This window comes from Oryzias latipes, chromosome 4, assembly GCF_053564925.1.
Source record: "Oryzias latipes strain Hd-rR chromosome 4, Olatipes_Hd-rR_3.1".
Classification (NCBI taxonomy): domain Eukaryota; kingdom Metazoa; phylum Chordata; class Actinopteri; order Beloniformes; family Adrianichthyidae; genus Oryzias; species Oryzias latipes.
The window spans coordinates 8,290,020-8,302,285 of NC_136240.1; the positions used below are offsets into that span (position 1 = coordinate 8,290,020).

Consider the following 12,266-nt stretch of genomic DNA (forward strand, 5'->3'; position numbering starts at 1 on the left):
CATTAGAAAATCTCTGAGTTGTGGGCGGGACTGTTGGTGGGGGAGCAACCCTGTGCCCCAATCCCCTCACCGTTGCTGAGAGCTCTCTGTTTACATGCTCTCCCACTAGGTTACAGCCCCTCACACCCTCAACCTTACAATACCGGTGCAACAAAAATGGTGAGCCACATCGGAGCTATTCAGTCGTGCACCTTTTGCACCACCTTTTCCAGATTCCAGCTCAGACGAGGAAAACAAAGACGTTCATGGATCTATTTGTCTGACAGTGGATAAAACAGAACAGAGCAGAGCAGGGAGCTTGTGGCCCGCCCAGCATTTTTTCTGAGGTTCATTTTCTTTATTTATGTTCCATCATCAGAAAAATGCCATAAGAGCATGTTCAAAACACCAAAACACAATTTTTATCGGAGTGGGTTTTCAAAGATTTTTAGCAAAGAAGTTTCAGGTTCTTTATACAGAAATATTTATATAAATATGACTTAAACTTTCCTTAAGCTTTTACCTTCAGGGGTCGCCGGCTTCCTTCGTCTAGCGCTGTCTTCTGCATCCTCTCCTCCAACACCAGCTACCTTCATGTCTTCGTTCACTGCATCCATAAACCTCTCCTTTGGTCTTCTAGACTCTTGCCTGGCAGCTCTAAACTTAGCATCTTTCTACCAATAGATTCACCGTCTCTCCTCTGGACATGTCTGAACATCTCAGTCTGGCCTCTCTGACTTTATCTCCAAACCCTCTAACATGTGCTGTCCCTCTGATGTCCTCATTCCTGATCCTATCCATCCTGGTCATTCCCAAAGAGAACCTCAGCATCTTCATCTCTGCTACCTCCAGCTCTGCTTCTGGTCTTTTCCTCAGTGCCATTGTCTCTAGACCAAACAACATGGCTGGTCTCACCACAGATTTGTACACCTTTCCTTTCATTTTCACACCTGACACTCTTCTATCACACCTGACACTTTTCTCCACCCATTCCAACCTGCCTGCACTCACTTCTTCACTCCTTTCCACAATCTCCATTACTCTGGACTGTTGACCATAGATACTTTTATTCAATTTTATTTATACAATCCAATATTACAATAGTCGTCTCATATCGGTCATTTAATAATAAACATGAATCATACAGAACATGAAGTCAAATAATTCAATAGGTAAGTACTAAACTAAATTAAACTGGGCATCCCTGCCCTTAGACCCTCTTTCTTGGTAAGGAAAAACTCCTAAAAAAACGGATTCCGGGAAAAAAAAAAAGAAGAAACCTCAGGGATGTCCACATGAAGGAGGGATCCTCCCCAGGACGGACAGGTGATAAACCAGGTGTACCAGATGTCCATGTCAGAGTACAGGAGCACATCACTCTCGCTTCCCCGTCTGCAAACATCACAGTCCATAGTGATTCCTGTCTAAACAGTCTGTCCATCACCATTGCAAACAGGAAGGACCTCAGAGTTTATCCCTGATGTAATCCCACCTCCTCATAACCCTTGTGTTTCCTATGGCCCCACCCTTACATTGACGTGTTCTCCCTACCATGACAAAGGTGGATAAAGGTGGAAAGATTTCATGAAATCCATGGACACCAATGAAGATCACAAATCATTGAAGAAAAAAGGTTCAGAGCACTGTCTAGTGGGTCTAGATGACCCAACTCCCAATGTTAATGTGCCTAGGATAGCACAAGGGTTACACTCCTCTGTCACCCCTACAGCACAGATCCCCACTGTCTTACAGCCCTCATACATGTCCTGCACCGCTACAACATACTCTTCTGTTACTTCAGACTTCCTCATAGAATACCACAGTTCCTCTCTGAGGACCCTGTCATGAGCTTTCTCCAGATCTACAAGGACACAGTGTAGCTCTATTTGACCTTCTGTGTACTTCTCTATCAACATCATCAGAGCAAATATTTCATCTGTAGAGCTTTCTCTTGGCATGAAACCATACTGCTGCTCACAAATGTTCACTTCTGTTAGCTGGTTTAAAATGTGTCCTAATATGGAGTTTATTAGGTATTTGTTTAGCTGATTATGACGACATTTTAATTAACTTTAGTGAAAATGGGAAAATGAGGATTATTGCCATTTTGCTGACATTTGTGTTTTCTAGGCTTAAAGTTTTTGATTCAGAGCAACAATAATAAACATGATGACCACGTGGGTAAAGGAAAAGGGCTGTTGCATTGTGGTGATGTAGGTCAGAACTGCACAGTTGTCACATCCTTCCACCATTGTGCCATCAGCTTTTGTTTTAGATGGCAACTGCATGTGATCAAAATAATAATTCTTCTCTTTTTTGATGGAGATTATTTGGAAGTGGACTAATAAATTCCAGCAGATGTTTTTCCTCTCATGTTCATAGACCTGAACCAAACCTCTCCATTCTTGAAGCTCTGCTCACCTTTTTCCCTTCAGGACTCTTTCCTTCATGCAGATTGAGATGAAAAAACACATTATTGTTTGTTCTGCATCTTTATTATGAAGTTATAAAAGATGGAACCACAACCGTGTGATGGGGTGGGGGGTAGGGGGGGTCACAGGTCCTAGAGCTGGTGGGTTTCAGTTTGATGGAGCTGGCGATGAACAGATGAACCGATGCTGAATGTCAGCAGAGCAGCTTGTGGAAACCCAACTTCTGGGGTTTTGAACCAGCATGCAGGTAGGACCAACACCACCCGCAGAGTGACCCAGCAGAGCCCCCGTCAGCCTGAGGGAGGGCTGACTGTCAGCCGGGTTCCTTTGGGCTGGATCTTCAGTTGAACCTGAAGAGGACAAAGCAGTGAGACGATTCTTCTGTAAACTCAATCATTTTATGGATTTTATATCTGGTCTCAAAGGAGAAGGACTTTTGAATCAGGTAGTAGGTGTGTTTCTGTTGGACTTTTCCATTACAGTGACTATAGACTGACTCTGTTGAAGTCCCCAAGTGGTTACTTGCTAAACTGACCTGTCGTACAAAAGAAAAGAAAAAAAGTTCTTGATGCTTTTGAGTGTTTAGATCGATAACACACAGAATGTCTTAGTGTACAGCTTTAGTTCCTCTTTGGGACATAAAAATCCAGATTCTTAATTGTTTTTATTTTTAGGAACTGCATAAATTGTTTATCCCCTATAGTCAGCTGTAGAAATGTAAAACAAAGGAGTGCATCAGCAATTAACGTTGCAAACCGATGTTGCTCCTAAGCATTAAGGCTAAGAAGCAGGTAGTTTGGTGCTGGTGTTACTAAAGTTGGAGCAGGTATGGGGGTTAGCTGCTGTTTTTTTTCCTCAGTCCAGTAAGATAATAATACTGTGTTGATCTGGTGAATAAGGATCAGAGCGGTAAAGCCACCCACCCATCCAGAACGGCCTCCTTCCCACGAACCTCCACAGCCAGGCCATGTCTCTCCTGGAGGCAGCGCTGCTCAGGCTGCTGTTGAAGCTGAAAGGCAGACACAGCCGCTCATCACTAAACTCCTGAATCCATCTTTTCATTCAAAACTAAGACAAAATTGCTTTTAAAAAGAGGCTCTTCCAACTATCAGTCTACCAAGGGGGTGTTGCCAGAGTAACCCCCCCCCTCTGTTATCCATAATACCCTTAAGCAGCCCTGGAAAAAAATTGCCATACATATTATTTCTGTATTGAAATGATTCGCTATCCATATGTTGAAACTGAGTGTCTGCAATTTAGCTTTATCATGGCGGCAATTTAGCTTTAGCATGTCGGTGATTTAGCTTTATCATGGCATCAATTTAGCTTAGCATGGCGGCAATTTAGCTTTAGCATGGCGGCAATTTAGCTTTACCATGGCGGCAATTTAGCTTTAGCATTGGCGGCAATTTAGCTTTAGCATGTCGGTGATTTAGCTTTAGAATGGCGGCAATTTAGCTTTAGCATGGCGGCAATTTAGCTTTAGCATGGCGGCAATTTAGCTTTAGCATGGCGGCTATTTAGCTTTAGCATGGTGGCTATTTAGCTTTAGCATGGTGGCAATTTAGATTTAGCACGTCGGTGATTTAGCTTTAGAATGGCGGCAATTTGGCTTTAGCATGGCTGCAATTTAGTTTTAGCATGGCTGCAATTTAACTTTAGCATGTCTGCAATTTAGCTTTAGCATGTCGGCAATTCAGCTTTAGCATGTCTACAATTTAGCTTTAGCATGGCGGCAATTTAGCTTAAGCATGGCGGCAATTTAGCTTTAGCATGGCGGCAATTTAGCTTTAGCATGGTGGCTATTTAGCTTTAGCATGGTGGCAATTTAGATTTAGCACGTCGGTGATTTAGCTTTCGAATGGCGGCAATTTGGCTTTAGCATGGCTGCAATTTAACTTCAGCATGTCTGCAATTTAGCTTTAGCATGTCGGCAATTTAGCTTTAGCATGTCGGCAATTTAGCTTTAGCATGGCGGCAATTTAGCTTTAGCATGGCGGCAATTTAGCTTTAGCATGGCGGCAATTTAGCTTTAGTATGGCGGCAATTTAGCTTTACCATGGCTGCAATTTAACTTCAGCATGTCTGCAATTTAGCTTTAGCATGTCAGCAATTTAGATTTAGCACGTCGGTGATTTAGCTTTAGAATGGCGGCAATTTGGCTTTAGCATGGCTGCAATTTAGCTTTAGCATGGCTGCAATTTAACTTTAGCATGTCTGCAATTTAGCTTTAGCATGGCAGCAATTTAGCTTTAGCATGTCGGCAATTTAGCTTTAGCATGGCGGCAATTTAGCTTTACCATGGCGGCAATTTAGCTTTAGCATTGGCGGCGATTTAGCTTTAGCATGTCGGTGATTTAGCTTTAGAATTGCGGCAATTTAGCTTTAGCATGGCGGTAATTAAGCTTTAGCATGTCTGCAATTTAGCTTTAGCATGGCGGCAATTTAGCTTAAGCATGTCTGCAATTTAGCTTTAGCATGTCTGCAATTTAGCTTTAGCATGGCGGCAATTTAGCTTTAGCATGGCGGCAATTTAGCTTTAGCATGGCGGCTATTTAGCTTTAGCATGGTGGCTTTTTAGCTTTAGCATGGTGGCAATTTAGATTTAGCACGTCGGTGATTTAGCTTTAGAATGGCGGCAATTTGGCTTTAGCATGGCTGCAATTTAGCTTTAGCATGGCTGCAATTTAGCTTTAGCATGGCGGCAATTTAGCTTTAGCATGGCGGCAATTTAGCTTTAGCATGGCGGCTATTTAGCTTTAGCATGGTGGCTTTTTAGCTTTAGCATGGTGGCAATTTAGATTTAGCACGTCGGTGATTTAGCTTTAGAATGGCGGCAATTTGGCTTTAGCATGGCTGCAATTTAGCTTTAGCATGGCTGCAATTTAACTTTAGCATGTCTGCAATTTAGCTTTAGCATGGCAGCAATTTAGCTTTAGCATGTCGGCAATTTAGCTTTAGCATGGCGGCAATTTAGCTTTACCATGGCGGCAATTTAGCTTTAGCATTGGCGGCAATTTAGCTTTAGCATGTCGGTGATTTAGCTTTAGAATTGCGGCAATTTAGCTTTAGCATGGCGTTAATTTAGCTTTAGCATGTCTGCAATTTAGCTTTAGCATGGCGGCAATTTAGCTTAAGCATGTCTGCAATTTAGCTTTAGCATGTCTGCAATTTAGCTTTAGCATGGCGGCAATTTAGCTTTAGCATGGCGGCAATTTAGCTTTAGCATGGCGGCAATTTAGCTTTAGCATGGTGGCTATTTAGCTTTAGCATGGTGGCAATTTAGATTTAGCACGTCGGTGATTTAGCTTTAGAATGGCGGCAATTTAGCTTTAGCATGGCGGCAATTTAGCTTTACCATGGCGGCAATTTAGCTTTAGCATTGGCGGCAATTTAGATTTAGCATGTCGGTGATTTAGCTTTAGAATTGCGGCAATTTAGCTTTAGCATGGCGGTAATTTAGCTTTAGCATGTCTGCAATTTAGCTTTAGCATGGCGGCAATTTAGCTTAAGCATGTCTGCAATTTAGCTTTAGCATGTCTGCAATTTAGCTTTAGCATGGCGGCAATTTAGCTTTAGCATGGCGGCAATTTAGCTTTAGCATGGCGGCAATTTAGCTTTAGCATGGTGGCTATTTAGCTTTAGCATGGTGGCAATTTAGATTTAGCACGTCGGTGATTTAGCTTTAGAATGGCGGCAATTTAGCTTTAGCATGGCTGCAATTTAGCTTTAGCATGTCTGCAATTTAGCTTTAGCATGGCAGCAATTTGGCTTTAGCATGTCGGCAATTTAGCTTTAGCATGGCAGCAATTTAGCTTTAGCATGGCGGCAATTTAGCTTTACCATGGCGGCAATTTAGCTTTAGCATGGCGGCAATTTAGCTTTAGCATGGCGGCAATTTAGCTTTACCATGGCGGCAATTTAGCTTTAGCATGTCGGCGATTTAGCTTTAGAATGTCGGCGATTTAGCTTTAGAATGGCGGCGATTTAGCTTTAGCATGGCGGCAATTTAGCTTTAGCATGGCGGCAATTTAGCTTTAACATGGCGGCAATTTAGCTTTACCATGGCGGCCACAGTGAAGGCGATGGGCCAAAGCAACAATTACATCCTTTGGTTTCCTGAAGCTGATAAATGAGTGGTGATTCTTGTGGCAATGTAAAAACATTTCAGAAACTCCGCCCATCATTGGGAAGAACACGTGATGACATTCAGTGTTTGGGATTTCACATTGTCCGAGTCGGTGCTTGTGGGAGATTCTGTGCAGCCGTTGGGGTGGTGGGTTTCCATGCATGATGAAGGAGTCATGCTGACAACATCTGAACAGTTCTGTGATGTGTACGTGTGTGCACAGCAGCATCACCTGTCACCTGGAGCCCAGAAGCAAAAAACAAAACGAAAAATCCTTCCAACAAACACAACTGTGTTTGTTACAGATTCACTTACAGCAATGAGCAGGTTCTGTCTGCACTGGCCCAGCTGGCCACAGACGAGCTCACTGTATAACAGCGCCCCCTGTAGAGCGTCCACCCCTCAGGACACGAGCTGCTGACTGTCTGAAGACACAAGCAGAAATGTTCTGTTGCTGATTGCTGAACATTCTTTTCCTCTGTCTGCTCTTACTCAACCATGCATGTTGTTGTTGTTGTCGACGTTATTAGCGTTTGTCGTACAACAAATGTTCCAGCGTTTTTGTCTCTGTCCTTTCTGGTCCAGTTCTGTGGAGGTCAGAGAGTATTTCCCTCCTCTGTCAGTCTGCCGTCTCAAAAACTGCTTTCAGAAATCAGATCTCACTTTCAGACTCTGCTTGGAGGGAACTGAATGTTTTTTTGGTTTGAACTGCAGATTCATTCAGAGTTATCTCATTATTTCTTTGAAGACCCACTTCAATAATATTTTGATCTATCGTACAGCGCATTCCAAGTTAATATGCAAATGATATTTTTCTATGATTTTCTAAATCCTCAATTCAAATTACATAATTTTTCAGTCACTAACCATCAGAATATATGTTAAATATTATTGAACAAACCTCCTAAAGATAACAGTATTTTTTTAAATAAAAACCTTCAAAGTTACTGTTCCACATTACTTCAAACAACAGAGTTCCACAACATTTGATAGACTAAAGAACTGAAAATGGTCATTTGTTGAATTTGCTGCATTAGGAGGTCATATTTACATATTTCCAATCAAAAACATCTTTATAGGTTTCTAAGTTCCATTTTAAATAGGAGCCCTTAGGAAGAAAGTGGTCAGTCAGAAACAGACTTTTCAGGAAAAGGACACAAAAACATGTTAAACACACCATTTTCATTGAAGTGGGTCTTCAAAAATGCTCACTTTCTTACTGCCTCTGACTGACTGAAATCTGACTCTTCTCAGATTTTTCTCTCATTACATTAAAGTAGGTCATTTTTACTATGTTTTTGTTTTTTTAAATGTCCTTTTGTCTCAATAAAGTCACACATAAATTAGATAAAGTAGAAATCAAAGCTAAATGGATGTTCAGTTCTGAAAGCAGATGCAGAACCGCGGTCTGCGTGGACCTTGTTGTGGTGCAGCTCCAGCTGTGGTCCGGCTGCCAGAGGAGCGTCTGTGGCTCGTTGGTCTTGCTGGAGGCGACTGTGAAGTGACCAGCTCCTCCCTGCTCCACCCATCTGTGGCCCCCCAAGCCGGAGAGGAGTCAGACTATGGATCTGACAAAGAGGAGCAGATTCAGCTTGAAAACAGACAATCAGACAGATGAAGATTGTCAAACGTTTAGACTCTAAAGGAACCTGTATGAGTGTTGGACGTACCGTCCAGACTCTGTCCTCAGCTCGTCTCTGTGCAGGCAGCAGCACCTGAGCATCAACACAGGAACAGAGTCAACCCCCTGCTGATTCCAGAATCTTTCTGTTTCAGAGTTTCTTTCAGAGAGTTTAAGCACATACAGGTAAATACTAAAATCACAGAATTAAAGAAAGAACAAGTCTCTCTGTTTGTTCAGATCGTTCTGTGTGAGGGCAGAACCCACTGCCCCACAGTTAAGTTAAGTTCATTTGTTATATTTTTCTCTTGAATAAACCATTTCATTTTATTTCACACATTTCATAACAAAATTGACTTAATGACTTGTGCACACATTTAGTTAATTTTGTATTGTTTTGAGTAATTCTATTCTTTGTGTTCTGTTTGAGGCCTGATGCTGGGGCAGAGGCTGGAGCAGGAAACTTCCTGATGATGTGGCAGTGGGAGGAGCTGAAGAAGCTCCTGATGACTTGGAAAGGGAGGAGCATGGACAACTTCCATCTGGAGAAGATGGAGGGGAAAGACGAAGTGTATTCTTATGTTGGACTATTGTTTGTATTTTTTGGAATATGTTAAGCTTGCTTTGAGGTACAAGTTCAGTTTCTGTTGAAGCGTTAAATTACTAGTAATTTACTACTTTAATTAATATTTAGGTTTTGAATGTTTTGTATTTGTGCTCCCCTCCCTATTGTGTCATTGGTCTGATCAGCCAGTATAAAATCTCCCTAATGTTTCCTGTTGGGGGGTCAGTTTGAGTTCAGTTGGTTTGAGCTTTTGTTATTGATTCGCTCAGTTACATTTTTGTTAAGTTGACCCCATTTTAATTTGAGCCTCTGTCGTGTTGTGTTGGGTAAAATAAAAACCCCTGATTTGAAGATCTTTTTGTCCTGTGGCTCAATCTCTGCCGAGCGGACCCTGACATTCTGTGAGAACCTGAGATGAAGCAGTAAGCAACTCAACATCACATCTAAGAGGTGGACTGATCCCTCTGTTCCCAAAAAAGAAATACAAAATTATGACAGACAAGAACACAAAGTGTAACCCTTGTGCTATCTTAGATGACCCCCCCCCTTACATTGACGTGTTCTTCCTACCATGACAAAGGTGGATAAAGGTGGAAAGATTTCATGTAATCCATGGACACCAGTGAAGATCACAAATCATTGAAGAAAAAAGGTTCAGAGCACTGTCTACTGGGTCTAGATGACCCAACTCCCTAACATTAAAGTGCCTAGGATAACACAAGGGTTAAGGAAAGATCAGCATGAGGAACCTTGAAAAAGAAGAGCAGCAGACGTTCTCACAGGTTTGGACCATGAAACAACTGAGAAGCATCCTCCTGGTGGATGAGCCTCAGCTTCTGCTGCACCTTTCTGGTGTGTGTGGGGAGTGGGGTGGGGGTGGGTCATAACTTCAAGTAAACCAGATAACAGTGGGTCATTTTGGTGGCGGTAGAGTCATGGTGTGGGCTTTCTTTCCATTCTAAAAGCTCATTCTAGAGTAGGGAATGTTTGTTTGAGGATTATCTGGATGTTTTCTCGGTGTTGATGGTGTGACCTGTGTCAGCTGTGGTCACCTTCAGTCCTCCCTGCCTCAGGCGGTGTCCGCTGCTTGAAGCCTCCCCCTCCCCTAGCTGGCGATCCTCATGGTGGGGGGTTGTTCTGTAGCTGGGAGACGCCTCATCTTGCGGCTCTATCTCAGAATCCAGGAGGGAGTGGTGGTCTGGGACGTCCCCTCTAGCTGGGGGAAGTTCCGCCTCCCATAACATCTCTGTCTCCACCTCAATGATGGGGTCTTCCTCCTCCTTTTTGCCTGCTGGGGTGGGGTCAGGAAGGTGAGGAAGAGGAGGTCGCCAGTCCTTGTCCACCTCTGTGTCTTCTGGATTGCACCTTCCTGGCAGGCAGAAATCAGGGCTTCATTATGGCTTTCTACATCATACCAGACACCAGCTCTTGGCTGGAGGACAGAGACCCGCCATGTCTGTCCCATCAGTTACTTTGCAAACATATTCATGTCAAAGCACTGAATCAAAATCCTGAAACAGAGAACAAATGTTTTATTACAAAGCTAAAAGCCACCTCCGATGACAACAATGGTGTTTTTAACATGTTCTTGGGGGGGAGGCTTACTCTACAGTCCCGCCCACAACTCACAGCTGAACTTCTCAACTCCAGTTGCTCTGCAGAAACTGTGTCCTAGAAAACAACACAGGTATTTTTGATGTAGGCTAAAAACGACATAATCATAATTAAAAGACCACTGGAACGCTTTCCAATAGATTTGAAGATGATCAGAGCGGGTGTTTAACTACAGAAGAGACCCAGATGTGACAAAGCTGATGTTCCTCAATAAAAACAAACACGAACAGACAGTAGTTAATTTCTTGAAGTGGCAGGTTTGACCCTTGTGCTATCCTAGGCACTTTAACGTTGGGAGTGGGGTCATCTAGACCCACTAGACAGTGCTCTGAACCTTTTTTCTTCAATGATTTGTGATCTTCACTGGTGTCCATGGATTACATGAAATCTTTCTACCTTTATCCACCTTTGTCATGGTAGGAATAACATGTCAATGCAAGGGTGGGGTCAAAGGATAGCACAAGGGTTAAATGACAAGAACAGAAAAACTCCTCCTTGTTTGGAAGGCTCCACGAAGACGTAAAAGTGTGTCAGATGTGTGTCTGTGGTATAAACCCCCTGGTAGAACAGGCTGCTCAATGAGACCTTCTTTTAGCCTGATCTGTGTCACCTTGACTGGGATCGATGATCTCCACAGTGGCAGATGTTCTCTGTCCTAAAACAGCATTTTGAGGGTTCTTCAGGAAGACAGTGAAGGTCTCGTGGTTCTCTTCAAGACCATCATTGATCAGGAATATGTTCCAGGTCTTCAAGTTCACACCTGAACCAGAAAGAAGAGAAAGTTTGGACCGTGTCTCTCAGTAGAGTCACAGCTTGTTGGATAGAACAACAGTTTTTGTTTTTTTTGGCAGTCTGACCTGGATCAAACTGAATCAGAGCGGCTGAGCTGTGAGTAAAGTCCCTGCCTGGTTTGGCTGATCCTTCCTCCACCTGCAGGACAACAACCCAGATGACCTTTCATATAAGCAGAGGCACACAGACACACATCTTGACTAAAGTCTGGCTTGTGCTTGTGTAGTTTTAGATTGTTTGTTTTTAAGTCCAGCCTGAAGGCAGACAAAGTTCCTTGAGGAGAAAAACTACCTGATGAAAACTGCTTTTCAGTTTTTGTTTAGATGTTTTTTTCATCTGGATGATCTACAGCAGGGGTTTCCAACCTTTTTCAGGCCGCGGACCATTATAATGAACGTCATAGTGAACTCTGAATTTAATAATTTTAAGCTTCCGGTTTCTGAAAAAACATTTTTTTACATTAAAATGCTACTACAAGAAATTTAGTTTAAAAAGATAATCTGAAAACATTTCTAGTTTTTTTTTGCAGATGACAAGTAAATTGTTGATTTGTTGAAGTTCTTCCTAATTTGGTAAAAAATTCAATACAAGCGACATTACAGTTTTGTTTTTTGTTTTTTTACATAGAATACCATTATAACATTGAGAACTCAACCCAGTCTCAGATCATCTTTAAGTGCAAAACGATTTTTCATCTTTTTTTTTTACTTAAATCATGATTCATTGAGCATTTTCTGTGCTAAAATTTCTAAACAGATGCCTCATTTACCCCTAATCTCCCTTTTACAAGTTTCCTCAGATCAGAAACATCTTTAGGTCGGCTTGTTTGCTGCTGGTTTAAACGTAGACTTTGTGATGAAGATGAAGTGGATGCTAACAACCGGCTGCTGACTTCATCCTATTTTTAAGGTGTGATGGATAAATAAACTAAAGTAAAATGACACAACAGTCGTAAAACGGGTATTTTCTAAATATAATTATAAACATGAATCCACCGTGTCTGCAACTTTATTTATCTGCGTGTGTGAAACATTTTAAAGTATTTTACCGCGTATCAGGCAGATACAATTGTCTCAAAATATCAGTTTTTGGAGGAAAACTTCTGTCTGTAAACGGCAGCTTTAGGTTTCTTTA

The 12,266-nt window shown here is 42.2% G+C and overlaps 1 protein-coding gene across 8 annotated transcripts in view; it reads right to left on the reverse strand.

Moving 5' to 3' along the window:
• Positions 1-2,455: 2,455 nt before the first annotated feature.
• Positions 2,456-12,266, reverse strand: part of frem1b (Fras1 related extracellular matrix 1b) — a 54,210-nt gene continuing 44,399 nt past the window's right edge. For 4 of the 8 annotated variants that reach the window (XM_023954061.2, XM_023954059.2, XM_023954058.2 and 1 more), the window contains 8 exons: positions 11,198-11,270; positions 10,951-11,100; positions 9,779-10,095; positions 8,190-8,255; positions 7,959-8,108; positions 6,856-6,965; positions 3,335-3,420; positions 2,456-2,761 (listed from right to left, as the gene is read on the reverse strand). In XM_023954061.2, the coding sequence (XP_023809829.1) occupies positions 2,559-2,761; positions 3,335-3,420; positions 6,856-6,965; positions 7,959-8,108; positions 8,190-8,255; positions 9,779-10,095; positions 10,951-11,100; positions 11,198-11,270 (1,155 nt within the window). In that variant the 3' untranslated portion in view covers positions 2,456-2,558. The remainder of the gene's footprint in view (positions 2,762-3,334; positions 3,421-6,855; positions 6,966-7,958; positions 8,109-8,189; positions 8,256-9,778; positions 10,096-10,950; positions 11,101-11,197; positions 11,271-12,266) is intronic. The other 4 variants (XM_078945702.1, XM_023954062.2, XR_013655495.1 and 1 more) reach the window with 3 other exon arrangements.